This window comes from Homarus americanus, unplaced genomic scaffold, assembly GCF_018991925.1.
Source record: "Homarus americanus isolate GMGI-L3 unplaced genomic scaffold, GMGI_Hamer_2.0 scaffold24260, whole genome shotgun sequence".
In the NCBI taxonomy this organism is placed as follows: domain Eukaryota; kingdom Metazoa; phylum Arthropoda; class Malacostraca; order Decapoda; family Nephropidae; genus Homarus; species Homarus americanus.
In genome coordinates, this window is record NW_024721079.1 from 5,751,470 (window position 1) to 5,778,225 (window position 26,756).

The 26,756-nt window shown below is 35.7% G+C and overlaps 1 protein-coding gene across 7 annotated transcripts; it reads right to left on the reverse strand.

Moving 5' to 3' along the window:
• Positions 1-1,081: 1,081 nt before the first annotated feature.
• LOC121861474 (alanine--glyoxylate aminotransferase-like) lies at positions 1,082-25,205 on the reverse strand. 7 transcript variants are annotated; one of them, XM_042359248.1, is made up of 9 exons: positions 25,127-25,205; positions 13,967-14,084; positions 12,244-12,394; positions 11,430-11,622; positions 11,015-11,180; positions 7,719-7,874; positions 6,722-6,817; positions 5,139-5,387; positions 1,082-1,860 (listed from the first exon to the last, which is right to left on the reverse strand). In XM_042359248.1, exons 2-9 carry the CDS (start codon positions 14,080-14,082, stop codon positions 1,701-1,703), a joined length of 1,287 nt encoding a protein of 428 aa, XP_042215182.1. In that variant the 5' UTR covers positions 14,083-14,084; positions 25,127-25,205; the 3' UTR covers positions 1,082-1,700. The 7 variants fall into 7 exon arrangements, with proteins under 7 accessions (XP_042215182.1, XP_042215181.1, XP_042215183.1 ...); XM_042359247.1 differs by lacking the exon at positions 25,127-25,205 and adding an exon at positions 24,876-25,027; XM_042359249.1 differs by lacking the exon at positions 25,127-25,205 and adding an exon at positions 18,292-18,310.
• Positions 25,206-26,756: the final 1,551 nt, after the last annotated feature.

A 26,756-nucleotide genomic window follows, 5' to 3' on the forward strand; every position in this document is an offset into this window, starting at 1 on the left:
ATTTTCACATTGGGCACATTAAAATTATTGACCTACTGTAACCAACAAACACAGATCCCAGTCTGATGTGGAAAGCCTTAAAAATATGGTCTCTAATGTTATGGAAAATAACCGTCAAGGCACTAGTGGCACAACACTAAGAACACCATGTTTCAATTGGCTTCAGTTTAATTATTAAAGCAAAACAGAATTTTATTTCACATTCCACAGATCCATATACAGTAGTACCCCGATTTACGCGGTCAATTGAACCCACAGGGTACCGCGTAAAGTGAACAACAGAACATATGGGATTAATTCCAATAGAGATTGGCCCGACCCCCAAACTCCACTTTTTGACGACACACAACTATGTTGTAGTAAAAATATTATCTTAACTTTATGATGGTATGCACACACAATTAATAATTAAGAGAAATATCAATAATATTAGTTTTTTAACACTTACATTAGTAGAAAAGATGGCTGGGCACACGGGGATGGGGGGTTGGTTCCGAGGTAGAGGGCAGATTATTGGTCCTCACCTGTATCACTTGTATCAATTGTATCACTATCCACCACAGAGGCTTGCAGGGCCTCTTTGTCAAACCCCTCAAAGTCCATATCCTCACTATAATTATCACTATCACTGACTTGGGCCGGCTGTGGTGGGTGGTGGGTGAAGAACTCGGTAATGTTTTGATGACTGGGCGACCTTGTGCGCATCCTGCCCGCGCCGCTTCCCGCATATATGAGTAGATGCACCGCGGAAAGTGAAAGTTCGGTTCTGGCGAGGCACCGCGTAAATGAGAAATCGCGGAAAGTGAAACCGCGTAAAGCGGGGTAATACTGTATCTTAGTAAAAAAAAGAACAACCTTTGCAGTTTAAACCAATTCCCAAAATTTGCTGAATGGCAACTGCAGATAAGAGGAGTTAGCTGTGCCCAGGACATTGACTTGGTTAGTGGTCAACTCTGGGTAAATCATAGCAGAAAAAAACTCATACCATCTCTGCCTGCCCACAGAATTGAACCCATGTTATATAGACTTTAAAGGTAAGTCAGAAATAAAAATATTAAACCACCACCATATAAAATGACGATAAAAGTGGAAGTTTATTACTACAGTACTGTACTACTTAAATTCCAGAAATGAAATTGTACAGTATAACAAAACAAGATAATCAGTGACCCAGTTTTTAAAAGAATACCTGTATCTAATAAGTTACGATCAGATAGTGACCTAGTCTTACAGCATGTACAAAAATGTCAACTTAATTCCAGCATTAAACCCAGAAAACAGCATGAACAGGACAATATCTAAGCTTTACAAAAAAAATTTCTAATTTAAAAAATATATTATAGAAGAATATATGTAAAAAATTTCATTAAAGTCTTCTTATACTGTAAATTAAACCTCCAAACCACTCTCGTCTAATATTGGTTATGCCGGTACACACAACAACACTAAGCAAACAACCCTGAACTGTAACTCAGATTATAGCACCTTATAAAATTCATATAAAACTGAAGCACTATCAATAATATCATTGTAAAAATATTGGTCCATCTTGGGTATAAAAATAATGAACAGAAATCTAAGATGGAATGTCATTAACAATTGCCTTGTATGTCAATAATTTTTTTTATACTGTATATATCCTGTATTGTACTTGTAAAAAGGCACAAGTCTTTAACAATTACAAGTGAAATTCCAACATTTTACAGATTACTTTTTAGTTTTGAAACATTAGCTAGAGCCTCCTTCATGATACTGAGCACCTTATCCACATTTTCTGGAGTACAGTTGTAACCCATGAGGCCAACCCGCCACACTTTACCTGCAGAGGGTCCCAAACCACCACTTATTTCCACCCGGTACCTGCGAATAACAATGGTTATTTTAGAGTTACAGTATATACATTGGTAACAAATCACTGGAAGGTTTAAAAAAAAATTCTTACATCAACTAAACCCTGGTTTGTTCCAAAGCCCAGCGAGGCAACATATTTATTTACTAGTGATCAAACTTGTCCTACATTTATTTTTATATCTTAACAAGCTATAGAAAGGATTTGCTAAAGATACCAAGTTATTGTAAGTAAATGAAATATACAGCACAGAGTATTAAAGAAACACTGATTAAAGAAAAATTTAATAAATGGTGACGAAAGAAAAAATATATGGTATTCAGTAACTTTAAGGAGTTTGAAAGTGAAAGTGGGTTCTATAGGTATGACTGCCCATTAGCGACAGTATAAATACAACACACAGTATACTAAGGAAGCAACATGGCTGGTACAGCACTTGTACACATTCACCTCCCCAAGTTGTAAACTTAGGCACCCATTTACAGCTGGGTGAACTGGGAGTGACTAGGTATTGAACCATCGACCCCTGGAATAAGAGGCAAGCGCTGTATCCACTCAACTGCCGTGCTCAAATGAAGGAGCTTAATTACAGCATAATATAGGTTTATCCCAATGAGCTACAGATATATACTGTACTGTGCAATTAGGAATAAATGGTGCTGGAATTATAAAATTTTAACAAGGGGAATGGTAAGGAGTGTGGATTAGGGAGGGGGTCTGGGGATATTCCCCTATGAAATTTGTGAAAAAAGTACATGAACTGCATAATGCTACATTCTTTTGACATCTAAGGAAAAGATACTATAGTTAAATCTGGAGCTTAGTAAATAATTTTTCTTGTGATTTCCATATGCTCTTTATAAAGGTTGATTGTGACAGCTTATCTGGATTTTTCTCCTGACACTCCCTGTGCCTGTGGAGAGTGAAATTTTTCCAAACTGAAACTGATAAAACATATTTAAGCTCAACCATGACGAGAAAGACTTGTCAGGCTTTCCACTCTGTCCATAAAACATAAAATTGCTGAGAAACTTGACTTTAAACAACTTGTTTGCACATTTTGCCTTATCAAAAGCATAAAAAATTAAGCTTTCATGTAATTTTGACCTCATGTATTTACATATAATATACATACTGTATTAATAATATGTATAATACAGTAATAGTTTTATTTCTCTACATGTTACCTCATTGGAGGTATATTATCATTCATCTGTTGTTATATTACATATTAGTGTATGTACAGTATAGATGAAAGTACTTTTTTTTTTTGGGTAGGATATGACTGCCTGACCCCTGATTAGCTAGGCTTATGAAGTTATGACCTGATGGTGATCTGTGCGAATACCACAGCCGGCCGACGTGAGAGTGCACACCTGCCCCGAATTAAAAGTCTTATGATGTGGGAATTATGACCCGGGTTCTTGGAAAATAAATGTACCTGTACCGTATTTACAGAAATAGTATCTCATTGTTTTTTCACTGCGTGTATATAATAATAATGTAATAATAGTAGGTTACTGGAGCTAGCTAAATGCCTAAAATATGCTTAATTTGTTTTATATGAATTACAGTACTGTACCTTAAAATATACAGATTAATTGAAAATTTGTTTTCACTGACATTTTCTTCAGTTACAGTACTGTATTACAATAACAATAATTGGCTAGTTGCAGGAATGAAGTAATAAAGCGACAAGATGAAAATACAGTGGTCCTCGGTTAATGAATGGTTCAACTAACGATGAACGATTTAGCTCCCACAAGGATTTTCAGTTCGATTAACGAACAAAACTTCGATTGACGAAATCCTTACGACAAACACGTTTTGTTGTGCGCATAAGCTGGTCAGCTGATCGGCTAGTCCGCCAATACAGTAATTGGTTCTATGTTTACATTCGTTTCCAGTGAAGTAAATATCAAGAAAGTTGGTCTCTTGAATATTTCTGCATTTTTTATATTAAAATTATTGGTCATTGTGAATTTAACATATTGATAATATAGACAGTACAGGGAACAGTTTTTGTGCACCCATCAGCTGATTGAATCACCCAACAACGCTTCTCAGTTTAAATTTGTTTACAGTGGAGTGAACATCGATTTTGTTGGACTCTTGAATATTTTTGCAGTTTTACATTAAAATTATTGGTCATTCTGAAATTTAGTTAACATACCGGTATTGATAATATACAGTGCATAAATTATTATGAAACATGAAGAAGGCATTAGAACCAATGCACTCAGTAAAGAATATGGCATGTCATCATCGACTGCCTCTACAATCAGATGTTTGATATGTAAACAAAGCTGCCAGAAATACGACAAACACACCTCAAAGTAAGTTAAAATACAGTATTCTATTGTTTTTTATTTATTATTGTACAGTATACTGTATAGTACAGTACTGTATTTAGTTTATATTTAATATTTTGTTAATTCTATTACTGGTACTGGTATACAGTACTTTGTATGTACTTTTTCTGAGAGTTGGAACCAATTACCCAATATTCCATTGAAATAATAGATTCGGTTAACGAACGACTCTGTGGAACCAATTGTGTTCAATAACCGAGGGACCGCTATACAGTACATATGTTATCAACGGTGTTCCGAGAGTTACAGAAACAATAAACTGTACAGTAAGAATGGAATTACTAAGGGGTGCACATCTAAGGACTTACCTAGGGCGCCGACCCTGCTCCCACCATTATGTATCACCCTGTATGTTCATAAGTACAATACCATGAAAAACTGCAGTGCAGGAAACAATGCGAGTGTCATTAATGCCATAATTATGTATGTTTGTTTCTGAGCACTGAAATGTGTTCTCTTATTCCTGTTGAGTCTCGGTATCAAATGTTTTGTTAGGTTGCTAGTCACTGCTGGCCAGGATTTCATGACATTCAAAGGTACTTTCAGGTACTGTACTTTCCTACTGGCCACACCCTCAGGAGTGAGGGTTGTGTGAGCTGTGAGGCAATATAATATAAATACTAAAAAATTAAAGCTTCTTAGAACCAACCATGCCTTTGTATGTATATAATTTCCTTGTTTCCTTCCACATATCTTCAGTTCAAAATGTCAAATATACATAGTTTTTACATCTTAAACCACATGCCAGGCCCCTAATAAACTTGGTAATGAATTATATTTAAACAATTTCTCTTATTGGCTACAAACTGAATAAAAACCTTTAAGGCTGGACAAACACAGATAAATGAAAATCACACCTTGATATGTGTTACAATCCCTATGTGAATCAAAATACAAAGAAGTCTTAAACTACTAACTTCGACATGAAGTATTTGGTGACCTTTGTCCAGTCAACACCATTTGGAACACAGATGGTGGTGACAGTTGGGGTTCGTTTGGCAGGATCATCCACAAATAACTGTAGACCAAGATCTGCCAAACCATCATACAGTTTCTGGGCACAGGAACGATGGCGGGACCAGAGAGACTCTAGCCCTTCCTCACACATCATGGACAAGGCCTCACGCAAGGCATATACAGAGCTGACAGGTCCAGTGTGGTGATACCTGTGTAAACAATTTACATTGCATGTCTTAGGAATATATTTTGTGACCAAGATTTAACAGAGAGGTATTTGTTATACTATACATACATATGAGTGTAGTATGTACTAGTGGTAAATCCAGAGGGTTGTGGATCAGGGACTGTATTCATGCTTCCATGATTGTTTAAGTTTAATGTAAAATTACACAAGATTTTCAATAAACAAGTTGGCTTAGACAGTCATATAACATATCAGGTTAAATTTGTTATTAATCTCTGATTAAAATGCATCTGACTTCAAGTTCATAAAGAGCTTGCTCACTTTAAAAGATATAAAATCCCAAAGAAATTAAACATTGTATCTACCCTATCACATGTGGAAAGTTTTTATTTCCATGTTTTCTGCTTGTAAATGAGACTAAGAGAAAATTAATAGGCACACAACAAGTCCTTTGCCACACTGGGGACAATTCATTCCACTGGTTAGAAATAAAGGAAAACAAGATACTTATATGACCTAGAGAAGAGAAGGATCTGGTTAAGTGTCAAACATGCTGGCATACTCGATCCTTCCATTAGAGAGAAACAATCTAACACATACTTCAAAGTGTGTAATGTGTACATTAGTTCTGAAATTCGGTTAAGAGCGAGACAAATTAAAAAACTATGGAGCTCTGACCAGATATTCTCATCTATCAACCCTTGATTTCATTCTTATTGTAAATGTGATCATGATAGATACCTGTACCTACAATACTGTTTGCCAAGAGCATTACTTAAAAAATGTAAAGAGCTAGTATCCTCCCCCCCCCCTCCCTCAAAAAACAAAATATAACATTGGACAGTTCATGAGTAATTTGTCCACTTTAAACAAATCTCTTTCGCAATCAATAGAGGCTTACAGCATTCATCTTTGTTCATTACTGGCCCAATCCCTTCAGCTGGGCTCAGCTGAAGATTAAAAATTCAACAATAAAAATGTACAAATACTTACTGCATAAAATTTTTACAGATTTTGTTTATTTTCCTTGTTTATCAACATGGACACTAGTTATGAATTAAAACTAGCTCAGCTCAGTTAACTTAACTTTTGTACTATACAGAATATCAATGTACTGTAGTTAGGAAGCTTTCAACACCTTTACACTATGTTAGCTTCCCCTTATAAGCAGAGAATGCAAGGGACTTGATATACAAAGCCAGACTATAAAATTCAAGAAAAGGTGTCACAAAACAAAAATAATCTTGCATAAGCATACTGTACAATATAGTACTCAGAAATGTGATAATAAATACTATAAAAAAAATAGATTTAGGTCAACAAAGGCAACACATTCCACAAAACTCTATTTCTTACTTGCGTGGTAATCCATCACAGCCCCAGTAGTTCGCCAGCCAAGTTATGTCTGTGTAAAAACTCCGTATGGGTGTTTTGCGAGCATGAACCTTCGCCCTGGAGAAACAAAGCAATATGTTTTTTAGGTTTATCTTTGGAAAATGTTAATTCTTCTCTAGACACCACACATACACTTCTCCAAAAACTAAAGCCAAGTTGACTTCTCTTGTGCTTATAATATTGTAGAGTAAAATTTTATTAATTCATACTACTCAAGCTGGGGGAAGATTTTTTGACAATTCCATGTATTTCCACTCTAGCTACAAGTTCACAATTCATCAGATAGAGAAAAGAAAAGCACTGCAATCGATGAAAAACAATGACACAATTAACAGCATTCTGAGAACATTTATGAAAAACATTACCAAAGTCAGACCTTCCTTAATGTGCCTTTCCCTACACAATATGATATACATGCAATACTTTTTGTCTAATGGAAAAAAAAAAAAAAAGCGAAAAAAGTCTTCATATCATAGAACTATTCAGGGTTTTTTCCATCAAGATTTGATTAAAAAAGTCAAAACTGTGTTTATTCCAAATGAGATATGAAGGTACAGCATAGGTTAAGCATGAGACAATACAACCAGACATAGAGAAGAATATTTAAAGTTATGAACACGACGGGATTAAGAAATACATTACTGTAATATTTTGTCAAACCTGAGAGTGACCATGGGACTAATAAGTGGGTGGCAGGACATATGAGACAAAAAATATTTATCAGTGTGTGTCAGAGGTCAATAAGATGATTTTACTTTTGAGAATTATACAGTTTTCAAAAAATTAATCTTCAAAAGAAAACCAGCGCCAAATGTTTTACCACTGCAACAGCTGTGTGCTCCAAACACTAAAAACCATATGACTGCATGTCATACAGGTCTCACTATACTATATAAAACTATGATGATATAAATATAGAAGAAGGATAATTCTTAACTAAGTGATGTGGGTTACTCACATGGCTCTGTCATTAAAGGCCATTGGGGCCATGGATGGGGGAGCAGATATAACTTTCTGAGATCCTGTATACACAACATCAATTTCCCAAGCATCCATGTAGAATGGCACACCTCCAAGGGATGCCACAGTGTCTACTGCTAGTAGTGTCCCATGTCTGAAACAAAGTATTATCACATCTTAAAACACAACCATAATATATTACTTCCTTTATTTGCAGAAAGACAATTATCCACTGCTGATACTGAAGGTTCCAAGTGTTCCCTGAAGAAGGCAGTGATGGGTAGGGTAACACTGAAGTCCATTTATTAACGGATAGAAGAAATACAAGTAGTGACTAGCGTGTGCCATGCACGACCCACGGAGTCAGACTGAGACTGCCTTGCCATATGGCAGCCTCGGGGCAATGTTGCCACGTGATTACATATATAAATGCTACTCGGCACAGTAGCTTAGATACATAACCTACAGATACTAAGAAAAAGTATATATATAATAAGGTTGTCCACAAATTGTACGAGGATGGAAATACAGAAAGCAAAGCATTCCACAGTTTGGCTGTGTGAGGAAAAAAGGATGTACTATAACGGGTTATTCTAGCGTGACCAACATCAACACAGTAACAGTGGGCGCCGTGGACAAGACGAGTGTTACGAGCCCAATGCCTTGCCGGTGGTACACAGGATACCAAATCCACCGAACGTTGCCTGTTAAAGTACCTGTAAAAGAGAGAGAGTGAAGCAACATTGAGGCGAAGAGAAAGGAAAGAGAGATTATCGACTAAATGAGGAGAGATAAGATGAAATGCCTTTGATTCCACCCTATCTAACAGTTGGACAGAAGAAGAGCCACCCCAGATATGAGAGCAGTACTCCAAGTTATGAAGAATGAATCCCTTAGAAACCTGAAGCAACTGCTCGGGAGGAAAGTAGCTATGGCATCAGTACAGTATTCCCAGCTTTTGGGAGGCAACTGTAGCAATGTTGTGGATGTGTGGCTTCCATGACATATTAGAGGAAATGGTGAGGCCTATCATATCTATTTTAGAATTTGGCAAAATGATTGCATCCTGAAATGTGATTGGTTACCAACTTCTATGAGGAATAATATACAGTAATATATACAGGGGTCCTCTTTATTCGAGGCTATTAGGGACCGTGCTCATTAGAGAAAAAAATAAAAACAAATACAATATAAAACTAAATGTAGAGCAAGAGTGTGTACAGTATGTGTGGAAAGTGAACGTTTATGTATGAAGGCAGTGGGCTACACCTGCATGCCCTCCCTCCCTCCCCTGATGTAAGTCAGCTGGGTGACCGAGTGACTGAACTGTGTCAGGTTGCCCAGAGAATGGTTTGAGTGTGCAAGGAGCTATTCTTTGTACATAAAATAATATATATATATAACTGTACATGTGCTGATAACCACAAGGAAAAAAAAACACGAAGTTCCCAAGTGCTTGGGAACTTCGTGTTTTTTTTTCCTTGTGGTTATCAGCATATACCTAGATCACGCGCACCTACAGTGATTTACTTGCATACTGTATATATATATATATATATATATATATATATATATATATATATATATATATATATATATATATATATATATATATATATATATATATATATATATATATATATATATATATATATATATATATATATATATATATATATATATATATATATATATATATGGTCCTCACATTAAGCGGTCCCGCATTCCGCGTTTCACCGTTAACGCGGTGCCTTGCCAGAACCTAACATTCTTACATTCCGCGGTCGTGAACGCCATTACGCGGAGAGCGGCTGGCAAGCCGCGCCATTTTTGGATCCAAACCTCCCGCCATCCGCCATGTTGTGTAAGAGGCGCGAAAATGGTGCGCACAAGGTCGCCCAGTCATCAAAACATTACCGAGTTCTTTACCCGCCACCCACCACAACCGGCCCAAGTCAGTGATAGTGATAATTATAGTGAGGATATGGACTTATATGGACTTTGAGGGGTTTAACAAAGAGGCCCTGCAAGCCTCTGTGGTGGATAGTGATACAATTGATACCAGTGATACAGGTGAGGGCCAATAATCTGCCCTCTGCCTCGGAACCAACCCCCCATCCCCGTGTGCCCAGCCATATTTTCTACTAATGTAAGTGTTAAAAAACCTAATATTATTGATATTTCTCTTAATTATTAATTGTGTGTGCATGCCATCATAAAGTTAAGATAATATTTTTACTACAACCTAGTTGTGTGTCGTCAAAAAGTGGAGTTTGGGGATCGGCCTGGACTCCATTTCAATTAATCCCATATGTTATGTTATTCACTTTACGCGTTCCTCACTTTCCGCGGGACCCTCCAGGTTACATTAACCGCGTAATGTGAGGACCAACTGTATATATATATATATATATATATATATATATATATATATATATATATATATATATATATATATATATATATATATATATATATATTTCATGTAAATCCACAATGAAAACGTGGATAAGATAAATCTTGATAAAATCACAGGAAAGCTAAGGTACTCCGTTGTTTCCATTTTCCGTGTGATTTATTATATATATATATATATATATATATATATATATATATATATATATATATATATATATATATATATATATATATATATATATATATATATATATATATATATATATATATATATATCAGTAAACGTGAGGAATAAGTATAAATAATACTAATAAATAAAAGATGAGAAAAAATACTGTACTGTAATGTCATTCAGCAATCATGTCACTACACACAGGACACAGCCAGCAGCCCCTCACCCCAACTCTGCGTGCTATTCCCATGCACCAAAGAAATGTTTATTCCTTTATGTTTTTGACCTTATGATACTTTTGGCACACATTCTGTATGAACAATTGTGTGTGCAAGTATCAGAGTAAAAAAAAAAAAAGAGATAAAATTACATAATTATACCTGAAATTATGAGTTCAAAATTATCTATAACATAGATCTCCTCAGCCAGCTAACTCTGGCAGGTACATAAAGAAATATTTATTCCCTTTATGTTTTTGATCTTATGATAATAATTTCTTTTACTTTTTTCACAATACTTATGTAGGAATGAGTGTGCACATAACTAATTAATAAAAGTGTACTTTTAATAGTATAAACTGGAGTTATTAAATAATGAGACAAGACAGACCGAGGGTGTATAACCAAGATTCTTAGCATCTGGTAATAAGATTATGCAAGTCCTGTGCTAGATATCATGTAATCTTTAAATGAAGTCCTGCTTACTTTCTACAGAGAGATCCAACTCCTTCCAGGGGCTGTAGTGCTCCAGTGGATGATTCTCCCTGAACCATGAAGAGAATGGCTGGTTTGTGCTGTGATAATGCAGAATCCAGGTCATGTAGACTAAAGACATCACCAGCAGGTTTCTCTATCACACGAACATCTCCATCTGTTTGTAACGTACAAAATCATAATTTAATTTGATAAATAAATCAGTAACAGGTTAACAACTTACTCTATCCTCCAACAGCAAAAAAACCAATGATTTAGTTCCTTGGAGGTAAAGCAAGCAATTGATCCTCTGTATACTGCATACAGTAATTTTGCTGATAAACAAATGACTGATTGGGAGGGGATATCTAATGTAATAATGTGCAAATTAGTTACCATTACAAATCTATACAGCTGGACTCCTCACCATGTCTGTGGGCCATATCTGCAGCACGTTCACCCCATATACCATTTTGAGCAATCAAAATGACATCATTGGGCTCTATAAGGTTACACATGGTTGCTTCCATTCCAGCATGTCCTGTTCCACTCACACAACACACAACATTGGCCTTGGTTTGGAAAATATATCTTAAGCCTTCTTTTACTTCATCCATGATCTGCAAAAATAATTTTTTTTAAATTTTTAGGTAACAATGTAATAATTCTCACTGGCAGACAATTAGACTTCTTTGTATTTTTTCAAGCAACCAATCCAAGTTAAAAATTAATGATGTCTGCAATAACTCGTGGGAAAGTACTGTATACATGTGGTCAGCAGAAACAGCCTCCCTGTAGCCCTCATTTTCCCTCTTGAGATTTTAAGCTCATGTACAAAGGCAATTATTTTCCTTCATTTTTTTTGACACATTCCATCTCAATGTGCTGTACAAAGTTTGGGTCAGAATAAACTGAAATTTTTTTTTTATAGGGTTACTGTCTTCATGGCCTTGTGAGACTAAACCCTCTTCCAGTATCATAACAAATATGTATCAATACAAGAGAAAATTTATAATTGATGCTATGGATGTACGACAAAACATAATAACACAGAAAATCTGGTTTGTAAACTAAGTTACTATAATAACAACACCGGAGTTTAATTGGTGCAGTGCAGTGAAGGTCAATCCTTTCTTTAAAAAATTAATTATAATACACAGTAGCACCAAATATTTCAGTACACACACACACACACACTTTATTTGTCAAATGAAGGAAATGTTTCTTTTCTTAATTTGTACCTCTGTGAATTCTGGATGGAGGTGTCCCAACATTGGCTTCATCATGGCATTATGAACACGCAGGGGAATGTTGACAGGTCCTGGCCCCATCAGCAGCTTGTTGGGAACACTGAGAGCTTTCTTCAGACTTTGTGGTTGTGACACATCCATTCTGTAAAATTGTTAAACAAGTAAGTACAGTATGCTGTACATGTTTCTTTGCATTTAAAGTAAGGAAAATGCATTCACATACTTCTTGGCAAATAAATAGCTAATGCAAGATGCATTACAGGTTGTACTTAAAATACAAAAAGCTCAAGACCAGAGCCATTTCAGATAACTAAAGATCATTATCAATCAATCAGAGTACTGCCCTCATGTCTGAGGGTTAGCAGCCACAGTCTTCCACTCTAAACAATCTCCGACTGATTTTACCAATCTTATAAGGTTTTGTATCTCTCTGGGGACACAGTTTTTAATTTCATCCACCCATCTCAGTCTCTGCCTTCCCCTGGCCATACTACCCTCAACTTTGTCCATTAATATTTCTGTTATTATTCCCTCATCCCTAATTATACAGTTTACTCTCGATTTAACGGAATTCGATAGAACGAATTCTCGGTTTAGCAGAAGGAATTTTTTCCGCTATTTTTTGCTCAATTTAGTAAACTAGTTCATTAAATCGAGATTAATTTCATTAATACGCTCACACCTACGGAGACACCCCATCAGACACATGATATGTACATAGAAATATTATTCATGGTTTACCTTAAACTAGGGGGTTCAGTGTTTGTTTTCAATTTTTTCCAATTGATAGCTGCACTCTTTTGACTTTTTTCCCCCACACCACTTCCTTTCTGAGACTTTGAGAGACTTTTGGCACAATGTCTAAGCACAGTAGTTAGTTGACTGAGAGGTCAACCACCCCAGATACAAGAACAGTACTCCTAGTTATGATGAATGAATCCCTATAAACCTACAACAGCATCTGTACAACATCCCCAGCTTTCAGGAGGCAGTTTTAGCTATGTTGTAGATGTGTGGCTTCCATGACATATTAGAGAAAATGGGAAGGCCTAGCATATCTACAGTACCTCCACGGACACTTAAATTAGCTGGGTGTCGAGGTTCTCTGGGATAATGTCAAAGTAGGAACATCTTTGGCTCAAGGTGACTTGCCTCACAGTTCCACTCTGTTGCTGGACAAAAACTAAAGACATACTACTAGGAAATAACGACTATCAATCAAGTCTTCTTGTTAGCCTTCCAGACAACAAAGACAGTTTCTCTTATACAAATTATTTGACAAATGTGTAGTTTAGCCTAGCTGCTAGGGCTTTCCCACATTTTTAAACGTGTTGAGTTCGTTTTCAGGAAGTAGGAGAAACAAGGCATGGGCATGTCCTTGAAGTCTAACACATCTACCAAGGACACGTGGAATGTGGGGATAAATTTAACTACTAATAAGTAATCATAAAGGACTTGACAACTTACATTCCTAACTGATAAATATCATGCAGCATCTTTAAAGACATATTCATATGGTTATTTTTCGAAGATCCCATTATCAAAGTAGAGTTACGTAAGTAATTGTCTTATACCACAGCACTCTGCAATATACGTAACACGATCCTGATACTGTTCGTGAGCGTCTCTATAATATAACAGGCTATTGCCAAAATAATAATTGACCCCATTCACCAACACATAAAGAGTATGAATACGAGTTGTTGGAACTCACTTGATGACCTCAGCCGCGGCACTAACACCTGTTGCCGTGCGAGGTGTTGATGTTGTTGTCGCTGCCACCATGCTCCTCACCACACGTCGTACACCTCGGGCCCCGACAGAAAACATATCTGGAATTTTTTGTGGGGGATTATACTGTAATTCTTATTAAAATTTGTGCTTTAAACCCTTAATTTTCTTCAAAAGTTTCTTCAATAAATATATAATTAAACATAACATATATTAAGTATCCAAGAGATTCCTTGTTTTCATTGGCTTTCATTTTAAATATTCCCGCCACTAACTAAAGATCTTCCTACGTCTGGCACTCACATATTAAGCAGAAAAAAAGTTGAATAGTTGCAAGAGGGAATACGTGCAACAGTGTGCGTACACCAATAGGGGGTCATTAGATACGTTTGCAAGAATGACTGATCCTTTAAAATGACTAACGAGATAAGAGAGTTTCATCTCATATTTGTTTAATTGTTGAGGTAATAGTGAATTACTAACCTTGTTACGGGCTTAAAGACCTTCGTTGTTGAAGCCCAGTAATACTATAACAGGGGTGGGCAACCTTTTTGAGTGTGTGTGCCAAAATCGACCAAATCTTTGATACAAAATTTTCTCTCGTGCCAACCAAAATTTCCGGGTCACATATTATTTGGTATCTTTTACGTAATGGGAGAACCTTTTCAAATAATCAGAAATCACACCGGGGTGGTAAAATCAGAGAGTTTTGTAAGAGTGATTTTATAAATCATGGGATATTGAATGAATGTAAAAATTAGTGACAGAATTTTTACTTAGTGGTTGTTCTTCCCTGTTGTTAGCGTGGATGTTTTATATTAGCATTTCAGTGTAAATCTAGTTGTCATATACATCCACACAATTTAAAGACGTTATTTTTAGCATCAGCAAAAGAGTAAACAATATTTTTGATTTGTTTATCAGATCATTCAGCCATTAGTTTTTGTAAACTTTTTTCAGTACATTACAATACCAAGCTCAATATCGATTTACTCGACTAAAACACAATAAAAGGATATAAAACTAAAGATATTCTTTTATTGATTCTTAATCCTTTATGAATGATGCATAAAAACCACAGAGAAAATATAAAAGTTATTTTACCTACAAAAATACACACTGTATTATATTAAACAAAAGCGAATCCTTAATATTTTTAACAGAATACATCAAATGAAAATTAGAGAACGAATAATTGTGAACCTTTTCTTTATTTAGAATCAATGAGACTTCTGCTGCTGCATCCCTGATGATAGATAATTTATATCCGGTTTATATTTTGTAACCTTGAGAGATATACATGCGCTACTAGTTTCATCAGTAAGGCTACTTCTATTATGAGACTTAACAGAGTTCATCACTGAGAACAATGATTCACAAGAATATGTAGATGAAAAAATGGATAGTAATGTTGTTGCAAGTTTTTTTAAACATACAAAAGTTTCTGGAATAGTATTCCAAGTCCTCAGTACCTCGTTTTCGGCATTTCTCTCTCTTACTCCCTTCTCTAATCGATCCTTTTCAATATTTTCCAAGTCAGCTCTAAGCTCAACAAATTTCTGCCTCCAAATTGAGCTAGTTTGAAATTCAATCAATTGCATTTCAAAATCATCCATATCTATCCATGAAAACTTCTGCAAGTTTAGTTCATCCAGTTTTATACTGTCTGGAAACTTAATGAATTTTGCAGTCTCTTCTAATTCTCTGAACCTAGCAAATCTTGTTGAGAACTGCTCAACAGTTGACTCAATGATGTTTACAAATAGCTTCTGAAGACACTGGCAGTCTGTTTTGTCATCCTTTGTGAGATCATTGATGTATTTCTTTAGGTTTGGAAAGTATCTAAATCTTTCACTATCTACATCCCTCTTAAAAACTCCTAGTTTCATTTCAAATGCCTTTATGTAATCAAACATAACATCAAGTGTCTTACCAGAGCCTTGTAATTTAACATTTAAGTCATTTAAATGTTCACATAAATCTGCAAAAAACATTAGTTTACAAACCCACACGATGTCAGACATTTCTTTATAAGACATTTGTTGGTTAATCAGAAAGAGATTTATCTCATCCATGCATTCAACAAATCGTTTCAAAACAAATCCTCGACTAAGCCAACGAACATTGTTGTACATTGTTAGTCCTTTGTACACCGAATCCACTTCATTCAATAAATTCCGAAATTGTCTTTTATTTAAGGCACGTGCAGAAATGTAATTAACAACCTTGGTGACTGTTTGCATCACTTCTTGAAGTTCCCTTAGACCAGCTTTAGCACATAAAGCCTCCTCATGTATGATGCAATGAAAACCTATCAGCTGATGACCAACATGTTTTGCAAACAGATTTACAAATCCTGCTTCCTTACCAATCATACTGGGTGCACCATCTGTTGTGACGGATACTACTTTTGAAATGTCAATTTGTCGAATAGATAATTCGTTCACAACTGCTTTACATATGTCAGCCCCAGTGGTACGCTCAGGTAGTGTTACAGGGTTAATCATCTCTTCGCATACCTCATCATCCCTACAAAATCGAGAAAAAATTGCTAGCCTAGCTGATGATGTAATATCTGTGCTTTCATCAACACAAATAGAAAAGAACTTACATGAAGCTAAATCCTTTGTTAATTGGTCAGTTGTATTCATTTCCATCTTAAGTATCCTATCCTAAACTGTTTTTCTACTCACAGACAAATCTTTAATGCGCTGAATAATCTTGTCCTTTTCTGAAAGGTTATCAAAAAGGAAAGGAGCACATTCTAGCCATGCTTCTTTAATATACTCCCCATCACTGAGTGGCTTTCCATGTTGGGCAATAACTTTTGAAACCTCAAAACCAGCAGCAACTAAGTTGGAACTTGGCCTACCTGAAATAAATTTCATCAAAACATCAGACTGTTTTTTTGTCTTAATCATTTCACGAGAAATTAATTCTCTTCGTTCTTGCTCAGTTACATTACTTAAGTTTTTATGAACAGTTTCAAAATGTCTCTTCACAGAAGAAGTCCTACAAACAACTGATTCAGAACATAAAATGCATAATGCTTTAATATCTTTCTTAATCATGCCAAATTTTTCAGTCCAGTATTCTTTAAATTCTCTAATATCCTCTTCATTTGTATGACATCGTTTCTTGGCTGGTGGTCGTGACATTCTGTACAATCTGTAAATAAGGGGTAGAAAGCAATCATATGATGTGTAAAAAAATAATTGCTCTCTTCGCACACTTTCCAACTTTAAGTTATACTTACTTTTAACACCAACAGCTATTTCATGATTTTTGTGTGGTTATATAGTAGAATGCGTTAATACAAAACTATTTTCTTTTGTAACACTTTTGGTAGAAATGCATAATAACCGAGACATTAATTTATAAATTATTAAAAATATAAATAAAGAAATAAATCTGTATATATATATTCTGTATTCACATAGTATTATAGTAGAATGCTTAATACAAGATTATTTTCTTCTATAACACCTTTGGCCAAAATGCACAATACCTGAGTTATTATTTTATGAAGCATTATTATAAAAAAAATAATATCTCGGTTATTATACATTTTGGCCAAAAGTGTTACAAAAGAAAATAGTCTTGTATTAATGTATTCTACTATATAACCACACGAAAAACATGAAATAGCTGTTGGTGTTAAAAGTAAATATAACCAAAACCGGTTCATGGGGTGTAAAAATGTGGACAGAGACTTGTGGACTCAGACATTCTCTTCACAATCACTCTCTGCATACATATACCAAGGTTTATGAAAATCAGTTGGTGGATAATAAAAAAAATAAAAAATAAAATAAATTGGTACAATTATAGGCATGCCTACACAATGCAAATCAACGAGAAAGGCATGCATGCTATCTGATCACGTGCAGATAACACTTCATAATCCTGAATATTAATAATACATTTCCCTTAGCTTTAATAATAACTTATGTTTATGGCACATACAGTATGCTGAAGAACAGGCTTCATTAACCTCTTTTGGACCTTCTGACCAGTGTGCCAGATATGTCACGCTCCATAAATATACTCACTACCAACAAGTTCATAAAATTTTCAGCAAAGGTTTGCTTTACTCACTTAAGCGGGGTGAGATCCATTATTCAGCTTAAAAAAGGTCACATTTTAGGGGCAAAATTTAAATCGCCTTGCTAAGGTAAGTTGCGCCAAATTTTCCTTGTGCACAGGAGTATACAGATTCAGCAGTGTCTTAGGAACATCGATAAATTTATGGGTAAGCATGACAAACACTATGACAGCTGATAATTTGGACAGTAAATAATAACTTACCTGCACGTGATCAGCGATTCTCCCTCTTGCTATGTTTACTTTGCCACACTTCACACATTCACCACCAGAGGAACAATGATTAGATAACGCATATGCATGTGACATTTATGGGACACTGAGCAAAAAAGCCATGTTCCCTTCCATGAAAGTTAAGACACCTTTTAAGTTAATGTGCCATATAATGACCCAGTGATCTAAAAGAGGTTGACTTTTGATATAATGTTTTTAATGCAACCTCTGATAGCCAGATAATTATTACAGATCTTGGTGTAATATTTGTTTTTCTTTTAATTAAATTTAAACATTCATATAGCTGAACTTGGATTTTTCTAACCGATAAATTCTTTGCGAAACTGCAAAACTCGAAAAAATATATAAAATATTAATGATGGTAAAGGAGTCACACCACGTCTGGCCGCATGGCTAATTATTTAACAACAGAACGGGAAACAATCCTTCCACCCGCTGCCGCCAAGGCGGCAAGCGGTTGCCATATAAAGGTTTTTTTTTATTGAGGTGAGCCCGGGTCTCGCGTGCCGGAAAGAAGCCGTTAGCGTGCCATGTTTGGCCCATAAGGTTCATTGTATATGCATAAAGAACTCGTTTGAAGTATGGTTGCAATGACCACTACCCGAAGGCTGCTCTTACTTTTAAATGTAGAATGATGCTACAAATTTTCGAAAGTAATTTATTGTTATTACCACATTCATCATAACACCTGAAAAGGAATTGGAGTTCAATTATTATTAATATTATTGTCATTATCACTGGCATTAGTAGTAGTAGTAGTAGTACTAGTAGTAGACAGGTAGTAATGATCTTATCTTGCTAGACATGCTGTTGCATTCCAGGAAACAGGTTAAGGCGCCCAAACAAAGATTTTATCTCTCATAAAGTTTTAAATGCTGTTAGAATAGTGTAATTACTAAATTTGTTACTCGCTTAAAGACCTCCGTTGCTGAAGCGCAATAATGACATTATAACAACGACAACAACAACAATAAGGTGACCATGGCGCTGCCCTCATTATATCCCAATGACGTCAAGACATGTCCAGACACACAGGTAGGCTTGGCCAGGGGCGCCTTGAGGACGTGTTAGTTACAAGACTAGCGAGGTCATCCTAAAACTGTATCTTGCTCTTGTGAGACCACACCTGGATTACGCAGTTCAGTTCTGGTCACCGTATTACAGAATGGATATAGAATCCTTGGAAAGAATTCAGAGGAGAATGACAAGACTAATCCCGGGCATTAGGAACCTTGAGTATAGAGACAGGTTAAAGCATCTTAATTTGCACTCCCTTGAGAGACGTAGAGCGAGGGGCGACCTGATAGAGGTGTATAAGTGGAAGACAGGGCTAAACAAAGGGGACATTACGAAGGTACTCAAATTATCCAACCAGGAGCGAACTCGTAACAATGGTTTTAAATTAGACAAATTTAGATTTAGGCGTGAAATAGGTAAACACTGGTTTGGAAACAGAGTAGTGGATGAATGGAACAAGTTACCAAATATCATCATTAACTCGAATACGCTGAATTGCTTCAAACATAGGTTGGATGCTCATATGAGCAATAGGGGTTGGGTGTAAACGGGACTGCCCAGTATGGGCCAATAGGCCCGCTGCAGTTTCCTCCATTCTTATGTTCTTATGTTCTTATTATTGCGTATGTTAGTGAGTGTGTAGGAGTATGTTTATGGATGTCCATGTACGTTTATGAATATCTACGTCAGTTTGTGGTGTAATTGCCTAAGTATGTTTGTGACTGTACTTTGTTTTAAGAGTGTTCGTGTTTGTAAAAGTACAGTATATGTATGTTTGAATGTACAGTACATTTTTCTGTTTCCCAAGCTTTTGTGAACCCTCACTCTATTATTTTTTATCACGCAATCTATTTCCATCCTCTTTTTCATCCAATAATAGTGCAATCACTGCGAATTAAATATTTTCTGTCATGTCTATTCGTCAGGTACACAGATTGAACGGAGCGTTGACCGTCCGCGACGAAACGGAGACGTGACGGTAAATGTGAAACGGCCAAATTTACAGTCCGTCACGAAACTCGACAACAATGGAAGGTAATGACAGATAACACCGAAACTGAATCCAAACATGAGGGTAATGCTCACACTGTATTCAGTAAAACATCGCAATTACTACAGACTCCTTAAAGCACCTATTGGGCCTTAGTCACTCGGACACTCGGCGTCACAACAGATAACAAACTAAAATGGAAAACACACTTCAGTACAGTTGTCAAATCCTCCAGTTTTCGTCTCCACCTCCTCTGCCGACTCAAGTCCTTCGGAATTCCCGCGCCCGAGCTCCTCAGTGCTTACTCAATATTTATACTTCCCAAGCTCATCTATGCCTCCCCTACCCGGCCTTCCTCCCTAAATGCCACACAACGGAAACACCTAGAAATAGTACAAAAGAGGGCATGCATCCTACTCCACATTTCAAGAAGTGCTCAACACACTAACCCTCTCGGCTCACTTTTTATCATCACTACGACCTTATCTGCAAATTTGGTGAGAAGTTTCTGCACCATCTTCGACACCGGCTCCTACTTCCACCCGAGATCCCTCGTCAGCGAGTTGTTTTTCAACACCACAGCCGCATCTAGTAGGTAGTAGGTAGTCGGCAGCTACCAAACAGGGAGGTACTACCGCCTGGGAAGATATTGGAAGCATGATGTATTGCCTAATGGTAGATCCTACAGCCATATGGCATCACAAAAATTGTGACCAAGTCCCAGGTTGCTGATCTGACTTTCTGCCTCATTTACACACAATTGCAGGGTTTCAATTGTTTCTCTTACCATTGACAACACAACATACATATATTGTTTCTCACTCTTGATCTATTTTTGTTTAATTTTTGTATATCTTTATGGTTCTTTATTAATGTTATTATTATTATAATTGCAGTTATTATTATTATTATTATTATTATTATTATTATTATTATTATTATTATTATTATTATTATTATTATTATTGTCATCATTATTAATTTATTATTGTTATTTTTTTTATTGTTATTAAAACTTTTACTGATCTGAATTATTATTATTATTATTATTATTATTATTATTATTATTATTATTATTATTATTATTATTATTATTATTATTATTATTATTATTATTATTATTATTATTATTATTATTACATTTTTGCCTCCCAGGCCCTGAAGTGGGTCAGTGACCTGTGCCGGGGTGGGCTATCACATAAAAAAAAAAAAATTCAGCCATACGAGCACATACTAATCGCTATAAGAACAGCCCAGTCCCAACCACTGTAAAAATTATCAATAACTCGCAATCAACCAGTGTATTCACTCCCAGTCAATCACAAGAACACAAGAACACAAGAATGGAGGAAACTGCAACGGGCCAATTGGCCCATACTGGGCAGTCCCGTTTACACCCAACCCCTATTGCTCATATGAGCATCCAACCTATGTTTGAAGCTATTCAGCGTATTCGAGTTAATGATGATATTTGGTAACTTGTTCCGTTCATCCACAACTCTGTTTCCAAACCAGTGTTTACCTATTTCACGCCTAAATCTAAATTTGTCTAATTTAAAACCATTGTTACGAGTTCGCTTCTGGTTGGATAGTTTGAGTACCTTTGTAATGCCCCCTTTGTTTAGCCCTGACTTCCACTTACACACCTCTATCAGGTCGCCCCTCACTCTACGTCTCTCGAGGGAGTGCAAATTAAGATGCTTTAACCCAGTGGTTCTCAACCTTGTTTGCCCCATGCACCCCTTTCACCATATGTCAGAATGTCATTCCCCCCTCCTTTCCAAGATTGTCTGCCTCATTGGGTAGGAATCGCACATCAAGGGCCAAAATTCTGTGATTGATTTCTCATCGAACATATCTCTTGCTCCCGAATCAGTTTCCCCTGGTTGAGAACCCCTGCTTTAAACTGTCTCTGTATTCAAGGTTCCTAATGCCCGGGATTAGTCTTGTCATTCTCCTCTGAATTCTTTCCAAGGATTCTATATCCATTCTGTAATACGGTGACCAGAACTGAACTGTGTAATCCAGGTGTGGTCTCACAAGCGCAAGATACAGTATTAGGATGACCTCGCACTGTCATTATGTTGAAATGCCCTGTAGTATGACCTTCTCCCCACCTAGTAATTATATATCATATTTGTATTACTTATGTTACTTGTATATTATTTGTCAATCAGGTGACCCATTCCCCATTTATGTAACTATATTTTCAGCCTTCCGGCTGTCATGCTTTTTCAATAAACCGTTTATTATTATTATTATTATTATTATTATTATTATTATTATTATTATTATTATTATTATTATTATTATTATTATTATTATTATTATTATTATTATTATTATTATTATTATTATTATTATTATTATTATTATACTGTAGGTGCATCCTAATGTATGCACAGTACACGGAGAAAATAAACGAACTCCTAATGTTATAATGCATGACTCGCTTCAACTAAGATCTAACCGTATATCCTAGATTAGTACATAGCTACTCTAGTTATCAACAGCTAAAACATAAGAGAAATTCATGTCTGGTTCTTTTAATATTAAGGATGAATGTATAAAATATTAAAAGGAGTGGTGAGGTGGTGGGGGATGCCACAAGAGAATATACTAGAGCATTAACACTGGAGGTTCTTGACTTTCCATTCTTTATCCAACACAAGTGCTGTAAATGCCTTAGGCGGTAGAGTATTAAAATCGGTTCATTTTGGTAAGGTCAAATACGGGGGCCCCACCCAGTTTCCCCTACGTGGCCCTGTGTGACCTTGATTTACTTTGGTTATGTAGACATCATCTAGTCCACAAAATTCGGAATAAATAATAAAACCTCATTTTATTTCATATTTCTCAATTTTTTTTCTCCAACTTTTCCTAGGCCACCGTGGACCCCTCAAAGTCTTGTCTTGGGCCTTACGGTGGGGACCGACAGGAGTCGAGACTCAAGATGGAATGATTAAAAGATACGTTGGAAAGTGATGATTATAATCAGTGTTGTCTAATAAGAGTATACATAAGATTCTTATTTTTTCCAAAGTAGTGAAACACATTTTGAAACAACCGGCATCATGTTTATTATAAAATATGTGACGACATTTTTTTACAAAATTAGTACAGTATATCATTAAGTGGCTTATCGTATCCGCATTTTGTGTGCATGAACACGAAATTTATTTACAAATTGACGGTGGACGGATTACTATGGACGCCAGCACGTGAGAGTTGCTGTTGTGTTAGTGACAGTGAAATGGCACAGTTAGTGCTAACAAAATTACACGCATCTTTAACAATAACAAGGGATTCAATTTGTTTCTCTTTCATTTTCAGAAGTTCATAACCTGGGGTAAAAATTTGGTCTGTCGCCCCTTAGTTACCTGCCTGGACACGTCCTTCCAAGGGCGCCCTATTGCCCTTCATAATGACAAGGGATGGTCAAATTAATTCGAAACCCGAGCATCTCTATCACACTGCCTAGACTCTACAGTAAGAGCACGTAGGTGCAGTTCATTTTACCTTCCTATGATGAAAGCATTTTTTTTTTCAAAGTCGAGGTTTTCTAAAAACTTGGGGCGTTTTTCAAATGACTACTGGTGAACTTGGCTGTCGTGATCATTGTTACCAACCGAGATGCAGGGCTGCACCCCGCTTGGTCACGCTGGGAGTTAATTGTTCTTACACGGTGTTGGAGGGGAAGTTCCCGGAAGACCCCACAGAAATTGCCATAACTTACATTATAAGCACTAGGGATCAATATTCTCTTCCACCCAATAAAAACTAACAATCTCCACGCGCCTATAATTCTTCGACTGACTTTAAAAATAATTAATACCATCACTGTTTCTCCACGTTAGTATGGTGGTGCGGGTACACATCGCTTCCATGGCCGGCCATAAAAACCTTTTTTTATAGCTGTAATATCGAAAGGGCAACACGACTCATTAAATAAAATATGTCTTAAAATACTTTAAAGTATAATAATAATCATAATAAAAGTCATAAATATTACATAGGAATATTTATAAGGAAATAGTAATATTTATATATATATATATATATATATATATATATATATATATATATATATATATATATATATATATATATATATATATATATATATATATATATATATCAATTAACATTCATCATCACAATTGGACAACATGAACCCAAAGTTGGTGCTTAAACTGCAGTTTATTAATACCAAGGTCAGCACCGCTCACTCCTCACTGGCTAGGCTTTAGTATGATCCCTTCCCTAACTTCTTTATTCTGCTTTACCACTCACGGAACACCACAAGATGGATGGAACATGGAGGAAAAAAATCTCCATATTACTTTCTGTAGATTACATAAGGAAAAGGGCCAACCAGGTTTTCATAGTCCTGAGTTCGACGGTGACCAGCGGACAGGAAAGGTTAACTCCTCGCGTAAGTTCTGTGCAGTTTCGTCGTACACATCCCGGTTCAAAGTCCCAAACAAAAGTATTAATATTCATTGGTACTTTCACATTAAACGGTCAATACTAAAGTTAATCTTACCTGAAAGTAAAATCTCTAACTTCGGAACAGCTACACCACTGCTAGGCACAAGTCTTCACACTAATAACGCTGTTCACTTGATAGAATATGTTGACAAATGCCACCAGCTACACTCATAAATTCAAAACATTAAAAACAAAACAAAAAATCCTGTATTCGCACTACCCATTGATAGATATTATTAAATCATACGGGTTAAACTTGCGAAAAATAAATTTACTGTCACAAGCAAAATCCCTCAATTCCCTTACCTTGAGACACCCAGCGTGTTGGTCGTACGCCTGACACTGGTGCGGTGTTTTCGGTGGAGATCAGGAAGGTTTGGTCTGATACATGTGCTATTAGGTTGTGTGGGAACTTGGCCGACAAGAAGTTACGAAACCAGATTTAAGTAAAGATAAAAGAATGTCATAATTATAAGAACTTATTTAATGGTAAACTTCACGATCATTGACATATTCTATATAAATACTGTATCTGTAATACGAATTTAAGCAGGCCTAGAATCATTAATTATTCCATGGGCAGTTATTACAGAATTACTAATTATGTTATGCTTATTTTAGTGTTTGTGTGGCCTAGGCAATTGCTTTACAAAAATAACCCCACAGCACATGAAATTTTATAATTAATCCCGAAAATTAAAATTACGGACGTGTGATAAACTGAATCCTCGTAAAGCTAAATACAGTGTCCTAATTTTAGATATGACGTCATCCATTTACCGTGTACTGCACCTGCTATCTACCAAGGCCTTATTGTTTATTGGGTGTTTGGACTGGACTTATTAATAGATTATTATTAAGCTCACAAAAATGGACGACACAATAAACTGCTAAAATAAACATTGAAATTTAACGTTACTCTATATAATGTACGCTATCAAATTGAATATAAGTATGCCAGGATATTGATTTGTGTTTGTGTCGTTTGGTTAGTCAGTCTATAAGGAACCGTTACTTATTTCCAGCTTAGAATATAACAAATGTTACTATAATTTTCTTGTGTTCTGCGTTTAAAAGATATTTCTAAGTCTTTATTACGTAGTACCAATACCAGGTTGACAATCCCTTATCCGAAATCCTTGGGACCAGATGCATTTCGGTTTTCGGAATTTTTCGGATTTCAGATTTTTTTTTTTTTTTTTTTTTACAGGGATTAGACCACCCGGGCACAGGTCACTGACCCACATTGGGGTCTGGGGGCTAAAATATAATAATAATAATAATAATAATAATAATAATAATAATAATAATAATTCATAGGTCTAGGTCGTGTTTCTCACTTTTGATGTTTTTTTTTTCATTCTTGTACTATATTTCTTTATTATTATTATTATTATTATTATTATTATTATTATTATTATTATTATTATTATTATTATCATTATTATTATTATTATTGTTATCATTCTTATTTTATTTTTGTGTACTTTTTATTAAAAATTTTATTTACTATAATTATTATTATTATTATTATTGTTATTATTATTATTATAATTATTATTATTATTATTATTATTACTATTACATTTTCGCCCCCCAGGCCCCGATGTGGCTCAGTGACCTGTGTCCGGGTGGGCTAATACCCGTAAAAAAATGCTCCACAAAACAAAATTTCGGTTTTCAGAGCTTTTCGGTTTTCGGAATTTCGGATAAAGGGTTGTCAACCTGGTAATATAAAAAAAAAACTCTACCGATATTAGCAGTAGTCTGATGTTCTAAGACACTTCCGGCAACAGTGAAATCATTGTAAATCGCGTCATTATACTGCGGTGTAAAGGAATCATACAGTACAATTATGTGATACAAATATGTGACTTTATTCAGGTATTAGTACAATAATAGTCCTGTTGTGTTGTTAGTATAAACATGTGGATGA

Excerpts from the sequence above, each read along its gene's own strand:
- LOC121861474 (XM_042359246.1), bottom strand. The coding sequence starts at position 16,640 with ATGGAAATGAATACAACTGACCAATTAACAAAGGATTTAGCTTCATGT.